Genomic DNA, 26900 nt, shown 5'->3' with positions numbered 1-26900 from the left:
GCTGCATTGAAAAATATTGAAAAAGATCGGGAAATTAAACGCAAACGAAGTTGCGCCAATCAGCTAGTATTAAAATAGAATTTTCATGTATAACGTCAATTTATTGAATCTATTAAAAATGTACGTACGATCGCCGTAGTACCACTACGGCGATATTCAATATTGCTACCGACAGCATTGGTTACCAATCGCCCACAGGCTAACAAGGTTTTGGGTCTGTAGCGGCAAAAGTAACAGAATATTATATCGAAACTACAATACCAGCTATTATGAATGGAAAATATTTCGGCTTTTTGTTGCTAGACAATAAACCTTAATAACACTCAGCGGATGGATGGCCTCGCTGGTCTAGCGATTTAACACACCGCCTCACTTCCGATGATCGCGGGCTCGATTCCTCGCACGGCACAAACATTTGTATTCATGAGTATGATTTTTTGTGGGTCTGGGTGTTTTTATGTATAATAAATATATATGTATTTTTAAAAAAGTATTTGTATCAATTATCTAGTACCCATAACACAAGCTTTAGCTTAACTTTGGTCTAGATGGCGCTGTGTGAATTGTTTTAAGATTATGTAATATATATTACGCTAGTTTATATAAAAAAAAATAGTATCGTGTGAAGTCAGAGTAGGTTCTTAGTCATTATAAATTAATATAATCCCTAGAAAATTCACAAAGCGCCATCTAGTTACAAGATCACAGAGCTTGTGTTATGGGTACTAAACAACTGATATAAATATATAGATACATTTATTTTTCTAACTTTCTCACCACTTATATACTTCCACGTATTTAAACTACGTAACGGATTTTAATGCAGTTTTTAAAAATTGATAGATTCACCAGGAAGTTCTATATGTATAGTATATGTACACCCGTGCAAAACCGGGGCAGGTAGCTAGTATACATAATATAGAAAGCACCCAATCCGAAACAAGTAATCATACTCATGAATACAAATGTTTGTACCGTGTGAGGAATCAAACCCACAAACATCGGAAAGAAGGCGGCTAAATTGTTAGACTACCGAGGCCCTCATTAGTAGTCAATTAGCAGTTTTGATTTGACATTAATGTTAAAATTTTCTCGAGAAACTACAGCATAGGGTTTTCAAGAAGGGTATATTAAGGTTTCTTAAGGGTCAGCAACGCGCACGTGACACCCCTGGTGCTTCAGGCGTCCTTAGGCTACGGTAACCGTTTATGATGATAAGATGGGCCGTATGCTTGTTTGCCATCATCGTAGTATAAAATAAAAAAAAAAATTGTACATTCTCATCGTTCTTGGATAACTCATAGGTTATTGACTGAGATTTTCATAATAAAAATGTTATTTATTTATTATTATTTATAAATATTTCATAAGAAAAAAATAGCTAATGTGTATTTATTGGCTATTCGTTTCATACGACAGGAAAATAATAAACACCGCAACATGCCTAGTTCAGACTCGACACAATATAATACACTCATACCATTTCCTACTAATAAACAATGCCACTTCCACTGCCCCTATTGAAAGCTGTAATGAATTGTGAAATTTTCAAACTACACCACATCCACTTAGTTGCATAATTGTGTTGGTGGAAGGAAAATAATTGAGTTTAAAGTAGAAGCGGTAGGTTTCGAGTTAAATGCTTGGAACGGAACGGACGGTACTGGAAGTGCACTGGTGTGATATTTAAGAAACAGCAATCTCTCTCGTTATACAACACTCGACAATATCGCCAAGTTTGAAGCATCCGACAACTTTATCACAGACAGAATTCTTGTCTCGAAGACGCCATTTTGTTAATGCAATTTCACTTTTAATTTTCAACTACATCTGTTTGTTATTTATGTATACTAGTGGCCGCATAGTAGTCGTAATTCAATCATAGTTATAAGGGGGTTATTCTAGTGTAAAGCCATGAATTAGAGGTGTTTTTTCGGGTGCTATAAATAAAAATCAAAAGATATTTTTACTATCCATTTCTTAACAGACGTTTATTAATGTTTTAAGAATACAAATTATATAAAAAAATGACAATAAATATAAAAATAAGATGTTATCTGTTGTTCAAGCGGGGATATACAAACAAAATGACGCGCCAATCTTATCACGATTGCAAGTTTTCTAATGATCTGAAACAAAAAAATAAAAAAGATTATTAATTTAGATAAATGATTGAAACTTTATACATTTCTAAGGTTAATCTCGATGTCTTGCTTCACATATTAATATATAAAATACTTTGATATAAGCATAAAACAAACCTCGATTTTCTAATTTGACATATAACAATATTGACATTTCGTTGTCAGTTTGACATTGACGTTTCCTTAACAGTAGTGTAATATAATCGTAATATCTGAATTTATTTAGCTTCGCATGAGTGTATATGTATTATATAAAAAAAACTTCCTCTTGAATCACTCTATCTATTAAAAAAACAGATTCAAAATCCGTTGCGTAGTTTTAAAGATTTAAGCATACATAGGGACGGACAGACAGCGATAGCGACTTTGTTTTATACTATGTACAGATATATAATTAAAAAAGCAATAAGTATAGATCCGATAACGATTGGAGTTTGATCGTTGGTACGGAAGGTCATATCGCTTCCGGTAGCGATGGTCAGATTTCCGCTGTGAATATTTGTGGTCTCTCATACATGTTTAGCGGCTATGTTGGGACCGCTATTATTTCCGATTGAGTGTTCTTTATAGCAACAGCAGCAGGAAAGGAAGATGTGTAATGATGAGTCCAGTGTCTATTTACAATATGTAGATTGACGAAATATTTACAACAGATATATACAAGTAAGCAATACGGTCTCGAATGACAGGCTTGTTATTTTTTCTTCTCTGGTCTGATCTTATCACTGCGATTGATTTAATCTTATTGTATATTTATATTTGACCCTAATAAATGAGTACTGGTTGGTAGTTTGTATTGATACGTTTTGACTTGTAAACGTAACCTTACAAGGATTATTTAAAAGAGCAACACACAAGTTTCTTACTCGTTCGTCTTGTGGTGAGACAGCTTTCCGAACGAGCGGTAGATAAAAAAAATTGTGATGACTATTCAAAAGTGCTTAAATTAAGTTTATTTCAATAAATGATTTTCTATTCTATTCTATTCTCAACGTCGTAAGTAGGCAACGATGTCGCTGCATAATAGTTAATTCGCCAGCATGAAATGAAAGACTATAAATAACGCGAAACAGTTCTATGTTAATTAGAATATTCTATGTTAGTTATGTGGGACATTTACTTTATTTTTTGTAATGTTTGCTGTAAAACTACGAGTTAGTATACTTGTTAAGTCGGGCTAAAAAGTACTAGTATCCAGAGCCGTAAAAATATAAAAAAAATACATGATGTTGATAGTGGAATTAAACAAAATAATAAGAATAACAATACAATATTTGGAATGTTTTTCTGAAATCAAAAATACTAAAACTAAATTTCTTCATTCGTGTAGGTCTATTGTAGGCTCTTATGATATGACAAATCTGTTCAATGAACATATAGGTTCATATACATAATTGTATGTCTAATAAATTCTGTAATTGCAAAAAAATAATAATATGTTGATAAATTAAACATACGTTTAACATCAGGTCGTCCGTACTTTATGACGACCTCGGTGGTCTAGCGGTCTAGCACACTGCTATACGACCGATGGTCGCGGGTTCGATTCCTCGCACGGCACAAACATTTGTATTGATGATGATTATTTGGATTGATGTGTATGATTGTTTGTATCGGTCTGGGTGTTTTCTATGTATCAGATGTATGTATTTACAAAAAAAAATATCTAGGTATATGTATCAGTTCTCTAGTACTCATAACACAAGCTTTAGTTAACTTAACTTATTTGTTATTTATTTATTATACAAGTTCGTCTAGTGCGGGGTTCTATGTTTAATCAACTTAGATTTTTTATGTTTCAAAATAGACAATTAAAAAAACATTCAGAGTACTGGATTTTTAAATCCATGTTATTAATTTGTTCTAAATATTTTCAGACTTATATATACATCAGCATTCCTATTGGAGGTGCAGAGATATTATACCATAGTACCTATAGCGGGACCTAGAAGGGTTCTAGAAGACACCGTGGTAGATGGCTATATGATACCGAAAGAGACAACCGTACTCATATCTCTGGGTGATTTGCACTTCGATCCAGAATTATGGGAGAATCCAAAGGAGTTCAAGCCGGAGAGGTTCATAGATGAGATGGGGATATTAAAGAATGTGAACCATTTGTTGCCCTTCGGTTTAGGTCAGTATAATTTCCTATATTTATAGCCGTGACAGCTATACGTATACTCGTATATATATATATATATATATATATACTAGCTATGTACAGCCTTCGTGTTCTTGTGTTCTATGTACAGTACAGTCTCTTCTACTTCGTCTGAGTGCTACAGTCACCTTGACCAAATAAAGAAAAAATCGTCACTTTCACGCAAAAGTTACTGAACGGATAATAAGAGAATATTTTTTCTAGAAGGGTATATTAAGTTAATTTTAAACTTTCGTGTTTAATATACATTATTTAAATTAATAACCGGGTCTGAACACGAATAATTTTATGGCAAATACACCTGTCTCGACGTTTCGATAAATACCTTTATTTGCCATAAAACTTTTCGTGTTAAGACCCGGTTAATAATAATAAAAAAAAGGGTATATTAAGGTTTCTGAAGGGTCGGCAACGGGCATGTGACACCCCTGGTGTTTCAGGCATTAGGCTACGGTAACTGTTTACCATCAGATGAGCCGTATGCTTCTTTGCCAGCTATGTAATACATAAAAAAGCATTTGATGAAACTGCTGTAATACAGCTTGTCCAGAATAACAAATTTCATGCGAGTAAAACCGCTGGTATAGCTAGTATTATAATGCAGTTAGGTACACGTCTACAAATTGAACGTTATTGTTTGTGTTAATAATAGTAAATTGCCAATACACAATAATATTGGTAGTCAAGTCATGACGTTTAATTAATTATATACAATGATATCGTAATAGATTCCTTATATGCACAGATATAGCCTATAATCGAAATTAGTTAGGATGCTCACTAATTAGGTTTTGACGTAGCGCTAATAGGTGTCTATTGTGATTAGATAGCTTACAGTTTCCTATTGATATAGCTACTGTTTCTGTTTACGAATGAGATGCTGAAAAGTTAATTGATTAGCGAAAGTAGACTTTATTCTGAAGCACATTAACTTGAAACTCAACTGACATAAACCGAATTGACAAAAAAAATCAAAAGTCTGATTAAGAAATAAAGGTTGGTGATAAATGGTTGAAAGTTTTGTGTTGTATGTATTTTTTAATGCCACATTATCAAAAGAAAATTAATCAAAAAAAAATTATTAAGTTAGTTAAGTGTTGTCCAACCTTTACTTGTTAATCACTTATGAGTATGAAAAATAATTAGTATCTGATTCTCACACCTACTGAATTTTCATATAAAACTTCATAAAAATCTGCCAAGTTTCAATCCGCTTCGGAGTATGGTAACTAGCATTGTTTCCCAAGAATTTTATATGCAAGTAAACAGATTAATATATTTCTAAGTAATGTATCATTAGACATATTATTGAAATAAATAATAAGACATTTTGACAGCCTCGGTGGTCTAGTGGTTCCGCTTTACTATCCGATGGTCGTGGGTTCGATTCCTCGCACGGTACAAACATTTGTATTCATGAGTATGATTGTTTGTATCGGTCTGGGTGTTTTCTATATATAATATGTATTTATTTACAAAAAAAAAGTATCCATGTATTTATATCAGTTGTCTAGTACCCATAACACAAGCTCTGCTTAAGTTGGGACTAGATGGCGCTGTATGAATTATCCTGAGATATTATTATTATTTAAAATCGGTTAATAGATGCTTTTACATGACACATTCTTTCATGCGCGATCTTGAGCGCACGCGGTAACCAGCGCGCGCAATCATTATGATTACTTTCAACAATTGTTTTTGCTCATTCTTTCACACGTGTTTACGTGATTTATGAAAATGACTTCCGCAAACACGTGTAATAGAATGAGCCAAAACAATTGAATCGCGCGCGCTAATGATAGCGCGTGATCATCATAAGTCATGTAAAGGCAGGTATTAACAAATTCTGAATATTTTATTATTTATTTGCATAATACTATGTCTGTTTATACATTACTTATAAATATACTTTCTTTTAACGTTTAATTTTAATTTTCAATAGACTAGTTTAAGATTAATAAATTTTCCATCACTCTATAATTATGTTTTTGCTTCATAGTCAAATGGCCGCCATTGGGGAGAAAGTAGATTGTTAATAATGCGGTCTAGTGTCCCCATTACTATTAATATACTATGTTAGGTCGACTTTCATGCGGTTACGATGGTTATAATCTGGTTATTTAATCACGATGGACAAACTGACATAACCTCATGTTCATCATCATTCTTCACTGGCCATCATTCCGCCAGCGTAAACCATTACAGTAGTAGTACAGTAGTAGCAGACGAGTACGTAATTCCATTAACATCCTTAAAAAAAGTCCGCCATTTTGGAATGACAATCAGTTATTTAAAATGGCGCTAAAACACGGCTTAGCGCATTTCGGTGCGCGCGGTTCTTTATTGCGTAAAACCCTAATCGCGTGCGAATGAGCGTACGTGTAAAGGCAGCTAATGTTAGAGTCTATCAGAATTAGATACCTAGAATTATTAATCGGCTTTGATATGTGATATGCCTACGTTAAAGGTCACCTTCAATCAATTAGTCTTCAGGTTCCGTCTGAATTAATGGAGAGATGATGTTAAGGGATACCGTGACAAGCCTGATTGGCTGTACATATCTAGATACAGACAGACACTGTTATTGACATGTATTCGACATTTGAGGTTAATCCACTGACAGTGTAAAATCAACTGCCAATTTAGCATTCCGCAGAATATAATTTACTGAGGTTGTCTATGTACAAGGTCGTCTAAGTCGTGCTAAGGTCTAGGGTATATCTAACCTATTTCAGCCGCCAATCATGCTTTGTAAGCTGTGTATTGGATTGAGATGTGAGACACGACAGCAGAATTTCTAGGTATTGAAGCAGTTTGTATTAAGTTTTTGTTTATAGTAACAATGAAAAGTGCAATCACTAAACATACAATATCTTTAATTATACATGCACTTCCAACCATTACATCGCTTCAAAACTGTTATAATAAATATGACAATATATATATATTTGCTCTATAGCCCCCTTCAATCTCTATAACATTTCTTTTTTATTTTTTGTCAGTATTTTGGCGCCAAAGTTATTTCACTTTTTTAATATGATTAAGACTGAGAGTACAGGCAACGGAACAAAACTAAACAGTTATGTTTATATTATTACAATTAACAAATTGATAATAATTATAATATTTAGACAACATTCAAAGTGGGATATTTAACAGTTTTTATAAACTATTTCACGGTTATATAAAAGGTAGTATTAGTGCTTGATGTCTATAATATCATAAATAAAACTTCGGAGTCATTATCTCGGATGAAGTAGATAATAAAATTACAAATTTTGTAAGCTGTGTATTGTATTGAGAGGACACGACAGTGGAATTTCTAGGTGTTGAAGCAGTTTGTAATTTTTAAAAACTATGTCACTGTTATGTAAAAGGTAGTATGTTCGTATTAGTACGACTACCATTCATACTTGTTCCGCAGTATGACATATAATATCGCAAATAAAATTCCGGAGTCATAATCTCGGATGAAGTAGATAATAAAATTACAAATTTTGTAAGCTGTGTATTGTATTGAGAGCAGTTTGTAGTTTCTAAAAACGAAATAGTTTTTTATGTAAAAGGTATATTTATATAGTACGGCTATCATTAGTGCTTGTTCCGTGGTATGACATATAATATCGCGAATAAATCTCCGGAGTGATAATATCGGATGAAGTAGATAATAAAATTACAACTACGCTAGGGAAATGCAACGCGCTGTAATATGATCCTATTTATACTATGTTTGTGTGTATATAACTCCTATAACTATATATAGTTTACGCCCTTTTCTCATTTTTACAGTTTTAAGAATTCAATGTTTTTATTTACTTTTACGATTAAGAGTAAATACAACATACCAGCAATGGTATTTCCGAACCGATACGATATTGAAACCTTTAAGAAAAGAGCTTATTCCTTTTTAAAAGGCCGACAACGTACTTGCATTTCCCTGGTGTTGCGAGTGCTCATGTGCAGCGGTAATCGCTTACCATCAGGTGAGCCGCATGCTCATTTGTCCCCTGCGTTATACAAAAAAAAATACATAACAAAAAATGAATCGCTGGCGTTAAATATATTATCTGTATTGTAATAATAATATCTTAAGACAATTCACACAGCGCTATCTAGTCCCAAGCTAAGTGGAGCTTGTTTTATAGGTACTAAACATAAATATATTATTTTAATAATACTTTTAATAATTTACGGCCTCGTTGGTCTAGTGGTTTAGCACACCCCCTTACTTCCGATGGTCGCGGGTTCGATTCCTCGCACGGCACAAATATTTGTATTCATGAGTATGATCTATGTGTTTGTATCAGTTGTCTAGTACCCACAACACAAGCTTTCGGTGGCTTAATTTGGGTCTAGATGGCACTGTGTGAATTGTAAAAAAAATGTTATAAACATAGAAAATATCGAGATAGATATAAACAATCATAAGAATAATGTTTTTACCGTGCGCAGACTCAAACCCGCGATCATCGGAAGTAAAGCGGTGTACTAAACCGCTAGACTACCGAGGCCATGCAAATACTAACGCAATACAATTCTGATTATTTCATACTGTATAACAAGTGATTCATCAATTTGTACTGTTCTTAAAAACTACATATAATGTAGCTTCTTTTAAGAATTCACAGATATTCACGTTTTACTCTTAAAACTCTTAAAATACACAAACAGTACAAAACAAACAAAAAAGTTTATAGTATCTAAACGCAACATGGGATATAAATATAAATTCTCAGCTCTACAACAACTAAACTGAACCGTTCAGTGAAGAAAATAACTTGAACGCATAGGATACTTCGCTTGGCACTATTTTCTTTATTTGTAACAAAGTAACATTCTAATAGAACATTTATTTAGTTATATCACTATTATTAAAAATATGAATTGTATTGTAAAAAAAATATGACGACTTGTCAACTTAATTATATAAAGAAACAACAGTACAAAATTCATTAAATAATAACTGGGAGAAAATGCCTCAACGTATTAAGTCCGCCATATGCATCTAAGAAGGAAATAATCATTATGTAAGAAAGTTTTAATAACTAAGCAATAAAAGAAATAAATAATTTATTAAGATTTTAGTTTATCCAATACTTTCTTGATATATACCAATTTTATCACTACGACTGATTTAATCTTATTGCATATTTATATTTGACCCAAAAATTAGTGCTTGTTGGTAGTTTGTATTCACACGTTTCGACTTGTAAATGTAAACTTATAAGGATTATTTAAAAGAGCAACTCACAAGTTTCTTGCTCGTTCTTCTTGTGATGAGACAGCTTTCCGAACGAGTGGTACATAAAAAACAAATTGTTATGACTATTCAAAAGTGCTTAAATTAAGTTTATTTGAAATGATTTTCTTATCTTTTACACCTTGATAATATATTATTAACCAAAAAAACCCTTCCAACATTATGTTTGTGTTCATGTGGTTATACCACAAGTGTATTTCGTTGAAGTTTAATATTACACATATTTTGTAGCAAAATTAATACAAAACTGATTAGCTATAATAAACTCTCGATTGAAAATGCCAGCCGTTAAATTATTTTCATTATAGAACGATATCTCTTATCGTATACAAATAAATAGTCGAACTGAATAATAAGAGAGTTTAATTATTGAAGTTTATTATATCTCTCAATAAAGCAAATAAAATTAATAAATAAAAGTCATTATTTCATAATATGCGGTTTTCCTTTATCAATAACATATATTAAACTTCAATAAATAAACTCACTTATTATTCAGTTTGAGTATTTATTACTAAATAGTCGAACTGAATAATAAGAGAGTTTATTTATTGTTTTTTATTATATCTTTTATTAATAAATAGTCGAACTGAATAATAGGTAAGTTTATTTATTGATGTTTATTATATATCTTATTAATAAATAGTCGAACTGAATAATAAGTTAGTTTGCCGGGACAGCTAGTTGTTCTATAAGTCCTTCCGCGGGTTTGCAGTGCCATCTGCACTCGCCCCTTATTGTCCAGTGAAGCTCTTAACATAACAGCTTTTTATGCAGTAAATGTCGTTATGTCAGCTAGCATAGTGCTAAAGGTAGTCTTTTTGGTCATCGTTATAATAGTATCGACAGAATAGTAACACTTATTCAATAAAATGTTCTCAATATAGTATATGATATTATATTACATATATCATTACTAGCTGTCCCGGCAAACATTGTTTTGCCATCTAAATTAATAACGCTATAAAAAATTAGGCATTGGTGATAGTAGGGTCAAAATTTAGGGTTGTAGGTATGTATTTTTTAATGACACATAAAAAAATGTAAATAATAAATTTTGCCCAAAAAAAAATATATGTTAGGGGTGGACGACCCTTATCACTTAGGGGTATGTTAGAAAGATAGTAGCCGATTCTCAAATCTACTGAATATGCATATAAAATTTCATAAAAATTGGCCAAACCGTTTCAGAGGAGTATGGTAACTAACATTGTGACACGAGAGTTTTATTCAATATTCTTTATTGCACAGATAATATAAAGATATTATAATTTAGAGACAATATGTGCAAAGGTGGACTTATCCCTAGAAGAGATCTCTTCTAGGGATAAGTCCACCAATTATAAGATATAATATAATATCAGCCACCAATTATATAAAACCAGCTGTTTTACATAATTTTCCTTACTTTCAGGTCGCAGACGCTGCCCAGGTGACTCATTGGCAAAGTCATTTATTTTCATTATGTTTGTGGGTATACTACAAAAATATAAGATCGTTTGCAGCAATGGCGTACTTCCATCAGATGATCCAATTATTGGTCTTATATCGGGACCTAAACCATTTACAATCGATTTTGTATTGAGATCATAACATTGTTATGTGAGCGGCAAACTTATATGTAGTGTAATATGAAGTATTACGTTGTATTATGTACTAATTTAATATATAATAAATAATAATAATAATAAATATATGTTATATTAATCTGTTCATATTTTTTGTCGCCTACATTTATTTATGATTTCGAAGTAACACTCTTGTCAGTGGAGTCAGTGCAGTGGAATGTTTCATGGTTATCCGTCATACTCTTTCTCATAGTTAATTAATAAATAACCCCTGGATAATTTACACAGCGCCATCTAGTCCCACGGTAAGCAGATCTCGTGTCATAGGTGCTAGACAACTGATATAAATACTTAGACATTTTTTTTATAAATACGTAGAAAACGCCCAGACCGATACAAAAAATCATACTCACGAATACAAATGTTTGCACCGTATGAGGAATTGAACCTGCAACCGTCGGATGTAAAGCGGTGTACTAAACCACTACACCACCAGGGCTGTCAATATCATAAAAATTGCCGTGAATGTGAATAATATAAAAAATAAGTAAAACATTTAAATATATCACAATATTAGTTAATGTATGTCTATACTAGTCCAATTATATACCGCTTGCATACTATTGTTGTTGGTATGTAATTCAAGAGGTGTAATGCATACGCATTACACCTCTTGAATTACATACCAATATTTATACAAATAGGATGTCAAAGCCAAGTACCTAAATGAATGATCCATTTAATCAAATTTCGCAATAGTATAATTCCAGTTCGCTGGAAATATTAAACCTCAGGCCTTTATAGAGTCCACTTAATATTAGCTACAGTTACTGTCCGTGTTTACAGTGCAAACGCCACTTACCGGCACTTGATAATGTTATAAACACGTGTACAGATCAACTGGACACACCGTTTCATAGGCTACGTGATGCTGTAACATTGGATTTCCTATTCGAATGCAGTTTGAGCTCATTTTATTACATGTTCAATCGGGTAATATTGTTGTAGATATTGTGGCTTTGAATTTTAACTCTGTTAATGTTACGGTATTTACAACCATATAAATAACTATATATTTAAAATAATTCAATTCAGCCTCAATATTTGAATTGATTTTTTTTAATATTACCGTATTTTTTGCATCTTAGGACAATTCACACAGGCCCATCCTAAATAATTCCAAGCTAAACATACTTTTTACATCACTAACTCATATGAGTATAATATGTTATATATATAGAAAGAGAATCACATACCATTATAAACGACCTAACGGTCTAGCACACCGCTTTACGTCCGATAGTCGCCGGTTCGATTCCTCGCTCGACACAAACATTTGTATCGGTCTGGGTGTTTTTTGTATATACGAAAAAAATTATCTATGTATTTGTATCAGTTACCTAGTACACATAACACAAGCTTTAGCTAGCTTAATTTGGGACTAGATGGCGTTGTGTGAATTGTCCTGAGATTATTATTATTATTATTAAAACGTTAATAGAACGAATATATAGGACGGTAGGGTAAAATTATAATATAAAAAAAAATTACGTTCAAAATTTAGATACTAAAATGTCCTACATTAATAAATGATTTTTGAATTTGAATACTTAAGAATACAAATATTTGCACGATGCAAAATATGATATTCATATTACGGAATATACACAGTTCACTACAATCCTTGTATTTTATTTACTTGTAGGATCCAGATCTAGTACCGTTCAGATTTTTGTACAATAATAAATAAGATAGAACCCACTACCGTCGGAACTACGGAACTGTGCTATACCGCAATACCAACGAAGCCATCAAATAAATACATCACACTACTAGGAGCCGGGCTACAATGGAAAATGTTGCAAAAAAGTGGAAAATGTGAATCAGACGAAGTTGGCTAGTTAGGTTATATAAAGCATTATTTGAAGAGAATATTAATTTAGACTATGACAACGAACTGAAATGTAGGTCGGTCGTCAGCAAAGGAGCCATTAGGTAACTAATGGAGAAGAAACGCTACGTGAGTGACAGCGGTGCATCGGTAAACGGGAACTGCAGAATAACCTATTAAAGTATTAGTGACAACCTATTAACTGTTGCACTCGCTCAAGGCCCTAAAAGCCACGTTGTACGAACCTCGAAGGCTCGCTCTGTAAGTATAGATGCTCTAATTATAAGTATAGATGTATGCATACATCTATACTTATAATTAAAATTGGAGTGTCCAGTGTTTGAAAAATATATTCATATGCATGTAGTAAAAAACGGTTACCGTTTTTTACTACATGCATATGAATATAAATACAGCGTATTTTACCGTATACCGTATACATTTAATTTTTAAATTTTTGTGTGTCTGTCTGTTTGTTCTCTCGGAAATTGTTGGACCGATTTTGCCGGGACTTTTATTGGCAGGTAGCTGGTGTAATACGGAGTACGTTAGGCTAAATCGTATACATTTTTTTTTACAATTTTTGTATGTCTGTCTGTTCGTTCCTAATCTCGGAAATTGTTTGATCGATTTTGACGGGACTTTTATTGGCAGGTAGCTGGTGTAATACGGAGTACGTTAGGCTAAATCGTATACATTTTTTTTTACAATTTTTGTATGTCTGTCTGTTCGTTCCTAATCTCGGAAATTGTTTGATCGATTTTGACGGGACTTTTATTGGCAGGTAGCTGGTGTAATACGAAGTACGTTAGGCTAAACCGTATACATTTTTTTTCACAATTTTTGTGTGTCTGTCTGTTCGTTCCTAATCTCGGAAATTGTTTGATCGATTTTGACGGGACTTTTATTGGCAGGTAGCTGGTGTAATACGGAGTACGTTAGGCTAAACCGTATACATTTTTTTTACAATTTTTGTGTGTCTGTCTGTTCGTTCCTAATCTCGGAAATTTTGGACCGATTTTGACGGGACTTTTATTGGCAGGTAGCTGATGTAATACGGAGTACGTTAGGCTAAACCGTATACATTTTTTTTTTCAATTTTTGTGTGTCTGTCTGTTTATTCCGGCTAATCTCGGAAATTTTTGGACCGATTTAGACGGGACTTTTATTGGCAGGTAGCTGGTGTAATACAGAGTACGTTAGGCTAAACCGTATACATTTTTTTTTACAATTTTTGTGTGTCTGTCTGTTTGTTCCGGCTAATCTCGGAAATTGTTGGACCGATTTTGACGGGACTTTTATTGGCAGGTAGCTGATGTTATACGGAGTACGTTAGGCAAATATTATTTCAGAAAATTAAATTAAAACTAATTAACTTTTGTGTTAAATTAAAAAAATTGTGGAAAACTAACTATAGTTAGTTTTAAAATACACGTTCACGCCAGCAGCAGTAAAACAATTTATTACTCCAAGACGAATGTGAAGTAAGGTCACAATTAACATAAATAAAAGCTAAACGGAATGCTTATATTAAACAAACTACTAGGAACGGAAATTATTCTTTTATGTACATTATAGTGAAGTGACAGCCTAGGTGGTCAGAGATTTAGCATACCGCTTACTTTACGATGGTCGCTGGTTCGATTCCGATACAATACAGACACTTGTACTCATGAGTATGATTGTTTGTATCGATCTGAGTGCTTTCTATGTATAATAATAATAATAATCATTCCAATCGTTATGTCGGTGAACGGTCTTATCCCAACCAGTCTGGAGCAACATCTCAGACGGTTGGGATTCCGAGGCGGGATCTCCCGGGAAAGATGCAGAAAGCGGTGCTGTTAGATTCTGCCCGCATTGTACGCCGTTTTCTCTCCCTGGGGCCCTGAACCCCGGCCGACTGTGCTTCTACCGGGGGTATGTTGCCATCTCCTCTCCTTAAGAAGGGAGATGAGAATATTTGGAAAAAAAAAATAATGAATATATAAACTCTTTATTGTGCATAAAAGAAACAAATAATTACAAAAAGGAAATAAAAAAAAGAATGATATGCAAACAAAAGGCGGCCTTATCGCTTAAAGCAAACTCTTACAGACAAATATGTACTAAATGTATTAAAAAAATATATGTATTTATATGAAATGACAGACCTTTCTTTCCGATGGGTTTTTAATTTTTAATATGATCTTTTTGAATATGAAAAAGTTTTAATATGATCAGCGTCATCAATTTTCAAAATAATATGTACGTAGAATGATAGAGTCATTTAAGAAGAAGAAATCCCTCATTTGGGATCAGTTATATATTTTTTTAAGATCATTGTATTCTGTTATATTTTAGAAATATTTTACTGTACAAAAAAGTGTTACAAACAATACTTTATTGATTTATTTATTTATTCATTTGCATTCCAGTGTTACAATAATGGTTGACATAATATTATTATAAAAGCACCATGGACCATGATGTGCGCAGCAAGCTACAATGATATTCAGTGGCGTTAACAGAAGTAACTTTACTTTTTATAATAATTAAATTAGGTTATGTAAATACTAGTAATAAATTTAAATTAATATATTATAATAATCAATTAGATTAGATTTTTAGTAATCCTTACCTACAAACTATGATACTTCTAGCATAATGTAAAAAGCATTTAATAAACTTCTTTTAATAAAATAAATTAAAAAAGCTCTAACTGCTTAATACACTACTTCAATAATATTAGAAATAGTCTGAAATTCGAATCTAGGTGATTTCGGAATACTCAGTAAAAAGGTGGTATTTGTAATGGTTATCATATTTCACTATGGCATAGTCATAGAGTTTATTTTTTTTTGGTTCGGTTTTTCCCTTTTTAGGGAAAGGCAAAAGGACTCAGCCCATACAGCTATTGTCTTCAGTAATATTTTCTTATATTATTTTTTTTCTAATATCTACTTGAAAGCATATGTCATATGAACAATTATGTCACATTAGATAATTATTATGACTTTAGTAAGATTTTATTATTTAATAAATAATGATTATATAAGATTCCAAAAAAGCAACAGTAATATAGAAACAATATCGTAATTAACAACTGGAGGAGCAATATTTTAGAAGGGAAAATTTGTATAATTACGGTCCCTATAGAAATCTTTCTTCAATTTGTTTAAATTATCAGGTCAGTTGAAATTTTCGTATAGATTTGTCCCATCAAAAATGTAAAAATACGCAAAGTCTCGCAACTCAGTTCTATCGCTTCAAAAAGTAGTAAGTAATCATGTAAAACTAAGTCAGTTATTAAATTAGTGTCTATGGAAACACCTGTTTGTATATGTTGAACTAATAATCTATATATTTATAATTGTTCTAACTGTATCAATATTAGACATCTTAATTTCGATAATAATTTAGCAATTACGTGGCAACATATTGGTAGTATGACGTCTATTATAATAATAAGGTAATCAGTATTGAATAGGTTTAGTTAATATCTATACAGTAACCCAGTATATAAAATAATTTATATAGATAGTTATTGGACTGTTGCTTCTATAGATTAAATAATTAATTTGATTTTACATGAGATCTCATAACACTTTGTATTGCTAGACTTGGCGTTTTTTTACATTTTAGCATAGATTTATTTAAATTTCCCTTTAGACAAATGTAATACAAACTGACTGGAATATTCCGCATAATGTTTTCTTAAATGTAAGGGTAGTTTGTGATATTTTAAATGATAATTGACAATAAACATAGCTTTGGTTTTAGTGAGAATAGGTAACTTGTTGAGGGTTATGTAAGGGTAAATTACACTATAGGTAGTACTAATGTAGTATTAATCGACAGCATCGTTGCTTAGTGGGTTTCTACCGTCCATAGCAGTGTTTCCCAAAGAAGGGCCCAGGACCCCCTGGGGGACAATTTGATTGTAAAGTGGGGCATTTCGAATATGGACTCTTTATTAAAATTATAAACGTGATATGGAACGTGAACTTTAATTAAACTTTTTTTTTTATTGTTTTACTTAGTAAATGATGAGACTGATTTCTGTCTAAAACCTATTATCTATATCTATATCTATACATATCAATAAAATTGGAGTGTCTGTTTGTAATATTGAAATAACCATTTTTTACTGCATCCATATAAATATAAATATGGGACATACTCCAAAAAACCACTTTTTAAAAATATTGTCTGTCTGTCTGTCGGTCTGTTTGTTCCGGCTAATCTCTGAAATGGCTGAACGGATTTTAACGGGACTTTTCTTGGCAGGTAGCTGATGTAATAAGCAGTAACTTAGGCTACTTTTATTTTAGAAACATTATTTTATTATAGTAAAATAAAGTATAATGCCACGCGGACGAAATCGCGGGTACAGCTAGTATAAAATACATATGTTATGGAGGGAGCGAAGCGGAGGTGGATTCATAGGAATTTTAGAAAGGCTAAGTTGCAGCAAGGCTATAAAAAGGTTAGAGAAACACTGGTCTATAGGCTTTCATGTTTGATTGATGTAATCTGATCGATACCAATCACTTTGTATGCCTATACTATGCAGTATATCGCGTGTTTAGTTTAACTCTACATCCCGACACTCAATAATGCCTCTGGCTACTCTAGGATTATAGCTATGTGGATATAATACTGTTGATTTAGCTCGAATTTCACATTGATTTACCTTACCACCCATCGATTCACCATTCCCGATACATCGATATGTATGTTAATTGAAGATGCCTTTAAATTTCCGGCGGACGGCATGCCGTGCAATCGTAGTGCACGATGATTGGATACAATTTCGGACGCTCACGGAAATTTCGGCCGATTTCGGGGTATAGGTAAATTGTAAAAGCAACCTTAATCCCTTGGATTCTTGACGTACTTTTAATTAAGGTGTACAGTCTCGTAATGTAACAAATAGCATGCAGGTGCAGTAGTGCGATTATACTCTGTATTTATGACTGCGACAAGCCTTGCCTGAGCACGGTTGCAATTCTTGTAGGTATTGCATTTTTTTAATGGATATATATTCGTGTTTTTTACTTTAAAATTTGTTTAGACTGTCTTAGAAGACTTCTAGTTTAGTTTGCCTACAGGTTTTTTTATTGGATGATAAAATACTATATATTTGTTAAGCATCAGGATGATAAGATGAGCATCAGGTCGTGTTATTTTTCCTATTATAACTAATTCATCAAGAATTAACCCGATGATTTTTAAATTTAAACATGGAGTTCAACCTTTTGTGGTATATTATTAGCCTAATTATTAGTGACAATCCCCTTGATTGATAAGATAGCGAGCACTTCGTAATGGGTCGTGCAATTAAAAGTATATTTCTGTGATTATTTAATATTTTTAAGCACCAAAACGCCAACTGTTAATTGGTTTCCAATATAATCCTATTAACCCGATAGTGTGATGTAGCCTTAATTCTGAAATACCGCAACGTGCCACGTGGGCGCGTTATTGACCGAATTATGACATGATCGCATCGGATTTAAATCGAAATTAGGGTTGCCAATTTTCCAGCGATGCCGAATTTAGTTGTGCCGGAGTGTGATTAGCAAACTACCAGAAATACAGATATCTGAATGAAGATCAAATTGACACGTGCTCTCCAGTTGAGCTTAAATCAAAAATGGAATTGGGCAGTGCAGTCGAATTATTCTAATAACAAAATGGTCGCGGCAAAAAAGTAAAAGGAGCGTAGCAGAACAAAAATAAAGGACTGAGTATATAAAGAATACTGCGGGAAAAAGTTGAATACACACAGTCATGCAAAGAGAGGGTGGTGGAGGATGGTCGAGGTCTACACGGATATTCTTAGTTTTTTTATTGTCTAAAATGTGGTCATATCTTTTTGACATAGTATAGCAAGATTGGCGTTAATTTCTTCTAAAAGGTTCTTCGTATATCTTCAAGATAACACATCTAGAAGATATACGAAGGGAGCGGCAGTTTGATTCTTCTGCTTCTCTAAAACATCGTCGAGAAATTTCTTCTTCTTCTGAACCTATTCCTTCCTCTCTATCTCGCATACCTTAAGGAAGACATCAATCCAAAATGTTCCAGAAGGCGTTTAAGAGTATTCGTGTAGCCATGTGCTTCTTTGAATAAATAGTGCGATCTTCGGTTAGAGCGTGTAACCAAAAAGCGCTCGGACTCGCATTATGGCTGTTATTGTCTTAAGAAAGAATAGTCCAAAATGTCCCAGAATATGTTTAAGAGAGTTCGTATAGCCATGTGCTTCTTTAAATAAATAGGGAGGTCTTTGTTTAGAGCGTGTAACTGAAAAGAGCCGTTATTGCATTAGTACTGTTATTGCTAAGGAAGGCAAAATTCCATGCACCACAAGACGTTTAATAATATGTGTATGTCCATATACTTCGTCAAATAAATAAGGCGATTTTCTGTTAGAGCATCTAGTCGAAGAGATCGGCCCTACAATATTCAACGGGCCACCGGCGCCGGAGTTAACGCGTTTCCGTGACACCGGAAATAGTGGCTCGATGTACACCACGTCGTATTTAGTGGGTGGAGATCTCTCATACATCCGAGAGGTAGATTTGGATGATTTTCCACAAATAACAAGAAGGTTGGTTTAACAAATTTAGCCTTGTAGTTAAACATTCCAACGTTGGCACAATTTAACTCTCCGAACTAGTAATAATTTCATATTCGGATTTTATCTTATACAAATATGTACCAGGATTTCATTATTTGATATTCGATCTTCGGTATGATGAAATAGAAACAGAAATAAATCTTTATTCAAATAAACCCAATACAAGCACTTTCGAATAGTCATATTTTTCATTCTACTACTCATTTGGAACGCAGATTTATCACAAGAAATGATAAAGAAACTAGAGTGTTGCTCTTTTGAATATACTTTTTTATATAAACAATTTCACAATAACAAGTAAGAGTCATGGGATTCATTCTTAGTGCAATCAGATAATATTTATCATATTGAAGACATCTATGTCTTCATACCGAAGACCAATCTCGTACATAAGAATCAAGATACAAGAGGATTCTCGCATGATTGGCATCCCTGATAAATATATCGTTAAATAAATGATATTGTTTCATCCAAAGGGGTTTGAGTCGAAATGATATCGAATTAATGAGGTATATGCATTATTTCGCCCAAATGATCGAAAATAAAATAACATAGAATAAATTACATTATTATTAAGTAATGCAATATTATTGTTCTAATAATGAAAGTTATTAGTTTTTCTTTATTTTAGACCTTTTGAGGCATTATTAATAGAGTTTGTTTATAAGTTTATTTTCATTTAAATAGTTAAATTTTGAATTAACTAATTACTCTTGAGCATTTACCTGTGAGCGTCGTAGTTTCCTAACACTACATTGACCGAATATCCTAGATTCGAATATGGATGAAACAAAATTGTGTGTGATTTTATATTACTGACTGTTAGAAATATCGATGACAAATCATCAAGATAATTCGATTCAAGGTGACGCTAGACTTCCGCCATGTTATATTTCAATATACCGATCATGTGGACAGGGAATGTTAGCTACATGCCCTGTCTACATTTATTTAAAAATACAGCAATTAATATTTATATTATAGTATTTGCATTTTATTTACTTTCTGCAGGTGTTTTTTGGTAATCGGCATATGCCTCCTTCAGTCGTGTCTAATCTCCTCTTTCTTGAGCCATTCTGTCCTTCCTTACTCCACCATTGCTCCTCACAATTCCGTCATATCATCATACCATCTTGTGTTTGGTCTGCCTCTTTTTCTTTCACTTTCCCTGGGTGGGGTAGCATTTCGTCACTTTTTAATTTCATTTATCATATCCTATAACTCCTCTTGAGTTCTATTTTATTGGTCAATAAAGCATATAAATAAATAAAAATTAACACTTCATTTTCTATTTAAACTATATAAATAAGACGGTATCGGTGGCCTAGCAGTTTAGTACACAGCTTTACTTCCGATGGTCGTGGGTTCGATTCCACGCACGGTACAAACATTTATATTCATGAGTATAATAGTTTGTATCGGTCTGGGTTTTTTGTATATTATATTATGTATGTATTTACAAAGAAAAATATACATTACAAAATTATTTATTTTAGTTATTTAGTATTATAACACAAGATCTGATTATCTTGGGACTAGAGGGCACTGTGTGAATTGTCCTGAGATATTTTTTTATATACATTTTATCTCCCATTTTAAAGGGTAATATATTCAAACACGCGGGTTTTGCCAAGCATGGATGAGTTTAAAAGTTATATGAGGATTAGGTATGCATGTGATGACGAAAGAAATTTCCTTACATATGTTAAGAATGATGGCTCTTTGTAATAGTTCTCTTGTAGATGAGGGGATTTGCAACATAAGGTATTTGCTAAGACTTCTTGGTATAATTCCTGTAGATGACAGAACTATGGAACTATATGAATATAACAAACTATTAAAACATTGTATGCTAAACGCGAAAGTTCCAGTAAATTAAATCGTCAGTTGTTTCGATTTGAACGCGTACAAAAGTTACACCACGGCCGGTTATTTCGCTATTGAGAATTGACGAAGCGCAATATAGTGATAGACGGCTGGAAGCGTCGAGTGGAGGCTCTTTCGCTCACAACAATAGCGTTTAAGTTATTTTATTCACATTGTATTATTCTACTCTTTGGTAACTGAATAAATGAATAAATTATCTATACTAATGTTATAAATAGAAATATTTAAATTTTAGTTTCAAAATAACTAGACCGCACAGAGGTTTCAGCCTGTTTACGCGAATTGGAAATAGTTGTTGAGTTTGCTGAAATTTTAAAATTATTGTCGTAATTTTCATTATTTTTTATTATGTGAAAAAATTCTATATATTATCATAAAATTATAAAGAAATATGAATTATTAGTTGAGGTGTTTTCAAGTTATTACATGAACAAGAGAAATTATGATTCTTTTTGATATAATACCTATGTATAAATTAAAAAAATACATGATCTGTTTTAATAATTACTTCAACTATAAAATGCCAAATTATCAGCTGATAACGTTGACTATATTTCATGCAGTGGGATATAGGTAGCTTGCTGGACCTAAATAACTGATACAAATAAATAGATAATTTTTTTTCGTAATTACATACATATTATACATAGAAAACACCCAGACCGATACAAACAATCATACTCATGAATACAAATGTTTGTGCCGAGCGAGGAATCGAATCCGCGACCAGACGTAAAGCGGTGTGCTTACCGCTAGACCACCGACGTCGTCAAATATAAGGGCAATAAACATATGTACGAGTATATAGACACGCACACATATTTTCACTTTAATAATATTACTATCGATTATTTATTTATAATCTTTATTGTATAAAATACAGATAATAATTAAAGTAAATCTACATTAACATAACGCGGTCTTATTACTAATCAATTTCTTACAGACTACCTTTGGGTGGATAGAGAAAGTAAAGTTAAGAAAGTTTAATTAGATATATTTTGTTAATATACAGTATTTTTATTAAGTAAAAAATCTACCTATATTTTGGTACGAATCATTATTAATACAATAAATGGATTTTGTAATCTACCAATGGATTTTAATATAATTTTATTGCTAACTAGCTGTACCCGTGACTACGTTCGCGTGGAATGTAACTTCTTTTTTCGAAAATAACGATTTTTTAAAAATAAAAGTAGCCTAATTCACTCCTTATTATATCAGCTACCTGCCAAAAAAAGTCCCGTCAAAATCGGTCCAGCCATTTCAGAGATTAGCCGGAACAAACAGACCGACAGACAGAAAAAAATTGTAAAAAAATGTTAATTTGGTGTATGTACCAAATTCAAATTCAAAAATCATTTATTCATGTAGGACATTTTAGGCGCTTATGAACGTCAAATTTTTACATTATAATTTTATTTTTTACCTACCGTATTTATAATATGCATATAGTAAAAAACGGTTATTTCAATATTACAAACATACACTCCAATTTTATTTATACGTATAGATGTATAGATTTAGCATGCGGTATGATAAAAACGTACAATGATATTTTCGAACTATTTAAATTTATATTTCTTTAAACATTTCTTCCTTCTTGTTTTATATTTCTTTAGAAATGTATATATAAATACAAATATAAATGAAAACAGATACAATTTACTTTAATTGCATGCACTGGTATGCATTAATTGAAATCCATTATGTAAAATGAACCATTAAGCTAGGTTACTGCAGCTAGCTTAGTTCTCTATTTCCTTAGGTATTACTCAGATTTACACCATTAATTTTCAAGCGTCTACTCTAAGTGCATATTATATACTTTGAACTCGTTAAATATATAACTTGTGCTTAAAGTAGAAGCGGGAACGACTATTGCAGGTAATTTAGTTTGAGTTCTAATTTTCAGTTAAGTGTAACAATAAAAATGCCTCACAGAACGCAAACTTTATTAGACCTGACTTCTAGTGTGTCATTACAGGACGAAAGAAGGGTTAGTTCTTTTATTCTATTCTATTACCTTTTTCCGATTTTATTTCGGTGTTTATATATTTACTAGCGGATCCGGTATACGTCGTTTTGTATAAATCCAAATTCAAATTAAAAATATCTTTATTCATATAGGTCTATTACAGACTCTTATGATATATCAAATTTACCGTCAGTTCGAAATGATTTCGAGAACTGACAAGAAACTCAGCTCGCATTTTTTTACAGAGGAATAATGTCATTTACTGGGTTTAACTGTTTTTTTCACCATCCAGAATTCATCGTTGAATTCTAGATATAGATAGACAGATAATGGATTTATTGCCAACGTAACATAAATAATACAATTTATAATAAGACAAAATGAGATATAATATATTATATAGATAATAACATACAAAAATTGGCAATAGCTGTTGCTAATATAAGCACAACCTTAATGAAGTGAATCTATAGAGCGCTGATTTTCCGGCAGCCCTCCATTACTCATTAAAAAAACAACTAAGATGCAGGTTTTATGTTATATACAGATATATATAAATTTATTATATTCAAAATAACAAAAAGAGGACTAGTGGACTATTATCAAAATTTGTTCTGGCTTTCTATTTGTTCTGGAATTTCACAGCATTATATTATGTTGCAATCGAAACACATCTTGCAAGGAAATCTGTTCACCTGCCTAAATAGTTGGTACATAATTGTTGACACAGATGATTTTTTAAAATTATATTATTATCGATTTTTATTTCTAGTTCATTTGAGTTCAATTTTGATTCTTTTCTTTTAATTATTATGAAATTAAAAACTAAAATTATTTTTTCTATTTTTCATTATAGATATTATCTTTAATATGTTTCAGGACTTCGGCAAAGAACACTTCAAATGGGATAGTATAAAGAAATTTATATACTTAGCGTTCACATTTTCGTCGTCAAGTTCAAATTTCGATTTATTTTCAAAGGTAGTTGAAAATGGTAATTATATTTTTATTTGAAAAATAGTAAGTTATCTTTATTACTGTACTAGCTACTCGCCCGGGTGTACATGTATTATACATATAAAGCTTCGTCTTAATCATACTATACATTAAAAAACCTGCTTCAAAATCCGTTGCGTAATTTTAAAGATTTGAGCATACATAGGGATAGACAGACATCGACAGCGACTTTGTTTTATATATGTAATGATGTTCACGATAGGTTCTTTTAAGAGTAAGGTAGAATAAGTTGATCACCTATTAGTAACTGTTATCTATATCTATATATATATCTATATATATATATATATATATATATAACTCAAAGGTGACTGACATAGTGATCTATCAACGCACAGCCCAAACCACTGGACGGATCGGTCTGAAATTTGCATTGCAAGTAGATGTTATGACGTAGGCATCCGCTAAGAAAGGATTTTGATAAATAACCCCTAAAGGGGATAAAATAACGCGAAAAGAGCGAAGCCGCGGGCAAAAGCTAGTCCTCCTATAAAAGTATTGTAAACCTATATTCCTTTTTAACATTTCATACATTTGCATTTATCGTCCCATGTAAACTTACTACGTACTTTAGCAGACTCCAAACATTAAGTCTCACTATACATCTAATCATAAAATTGTGTTTAGGCCTCCCCTGATAATTTACCTGCATCCGTCAATTCTCGTAATTCCTGTCTTTAATTTTTAGAAATAGAAATATCATTGGGTAAGTAGTATTACTGAAAATAAAGTTAGGCTGCAATATATTGTTTTTTTTTTTTATTGCATAGGGGATATGTGAGCTTCGTCTCACCTGATGGTAAGTTATTTCGCTGTGCATAAGTACCTGCAACACCAGATGAATTGCAAGTTTATTGCCTTTCTTTTGAGAAGAAATAAGAAATTTTCTTGAAAGTATACTCAATAGGAGAACTGTCATTTATCTATATGTTCAGGATAATATTGGTTTCTAAAGAGAATTACATACTTAATGTATTTTAATAGTTTTAACTGAACACCACAATGTTAGTTACCATACTCCTCTGAAACGGTTGACCGATTTTTATGAAATTTTATATGCATATTCAGTAGGTCTGAAAATCGGCTACTATCAATTTTTCATACCCTCAAGTGATAAGGGTTGTCCACCCTAACATTATTTTTTTTTCATTGGCAAATTTTTTTTATTATAATTTATTTATTACGTGTCATTTAAAAATATTTGCAACCCTTCTATCACCAACCCCTATTTTTTTATAGCGTTATTAATTTATATGGAAAAACAACGTTTGTCGGGACAGCTAGTTTATATATATTTTTAAATATCAATGTTAGATCTGCGTTGCTCACGACCATATCTATCTATACCTTACATAGCCTGAAGAAGGCTTCTATATATATATAGTAACAAGACTTAATTAAATAATTTGTTTCAGTAAGAATATTTGATTTTATAATTTTCGAAATAACTATTGGTATGACATACATGTGCATGGACGTTTTTATTAAGCAATACACAAGAAGAATCGATTTCAATAAGTCTCTCAATCCGATGCTCAAAGGAATAACATATGGTATTTTATTGCAGTCTGCTCTTTGGACTTTAATCGTGAGTATAAATAAACTCTTGTTTATATATAAACTGTCCGGCCATAAAGCATATTCTGGTTTTTTTTTTTGTATTTCTTGTAAATGCAAATGTCATATGGGTAGAATTTACTATTAATTTCATCATAGTCGCAAGTTACACATAACTGTTACTTAGCAACAAGAATACTAATTTTAAATATTATTGATTAGATATACTTTTTATTCAAAAAACCAATGTGTCTAATACGGTTCCTTAATCTATACATATAAATAAAATTTGAGTGTCTGTCTGTAATATTGAAATAACAGTTTTTAGTACATGCATATGAATATAAATGCGGTACACATACCGAAATAACATTTTTTACAATTTTTGTACATCTGTCTGTTTGTTCAGGCTAGTTTCTGAAATGGCTGGACCGATTTTGATGGAACTTTTTTGGCAGGAAGCTGATACAATAAGGAGTAATTTAGGCTACTTTTATTATAGAAAAATAAAGTTGAATTCCACGCGGACGAAGTCGCGGGTACAGCTAGTCCATCCATTATATCCAAGACAGTCTACATTCAAATAATATAACTTTAATATAGTATATTTATGATAATTAAATAATAATTAAATTACTTTACACAAAAGTCCATACATCCATTAGCTATAAAAAAAACTCTGACAAATTTCAAATCTGTTTATTATAATATATATTTCCGAACGACAAATTAATAAAACTAGTAAAAAAAAATCGGACTGATCTACAAATACACAGTCTAAACTTAAACTAGAATTAAAAGCTTAA

The 26900-nt window shown here is 32.0% G+C and overlaps 2 protein-coding genes across 2 annotated transcripts in view; both read left to right on the top strand.

The window, feature by feature from the left end:
- The window catches only part of LOC131851266 (probable cytochrome P450 305a1), a 53312-nt gene extending 42103 nt beyond the window's left edge, over positions 1-11209 (top strand). The window contains exons 7-8 of the mRNA XM_059201745.1: positions 4022-4281; positions 10983-11209. Coding sequence (XP_059057728.1) covers positions 4022-4281; positions 10983-11161 — 439 coding nt within the window. The 3' untranslated portion in view covers positions 11162-11209. The remainder of the gene's footprint in view (positions 1-4021; positions 4282-10982) is intronic.
- Positions 11210-24407: 13198 nt separating this feature from the next.
- The window catches only part of LOC131851224 (sodium-dependent serotonin transporter-like), a 105657-nt gene continuing 103164 nt past the window's right edge, over positions 24408-26900 (top strand). Inside the window, exons 1-2 of the mRNA XM_059201684.1 lie at positions 24408-24514; positions 25953-26125. Coding sequence (XP_059057667.1) covers positions 25994-26125 — 132 coding nt within the window. The 5' untranslated portion in view covers positions 24408-24514; positions 25953-25993. The remainder of the gene's footprint in view (positions 24515-25952; positions 26126-26900) is intronic.

Source organism: Achroia grisella, unplaced genomic scaffold (genome assembly GCF_030625045.1).
Source record: "Achroia grisella isolate CSIRO2021 unplaced genomic scaffold, CSIRO_AGI_Agris_v1 utg1173, whole genome shotgun sequence".
NCBI lineage: Eukaryota > Metazoa > Arthropoda > Insecta > Lepidoptera > Pyralidae > Achroia > Achroia grisella.
Note: the sequence above shows the minus strand (reverse complement) of the source record. Positions and strands in the feature narration are given on the sequence as shown.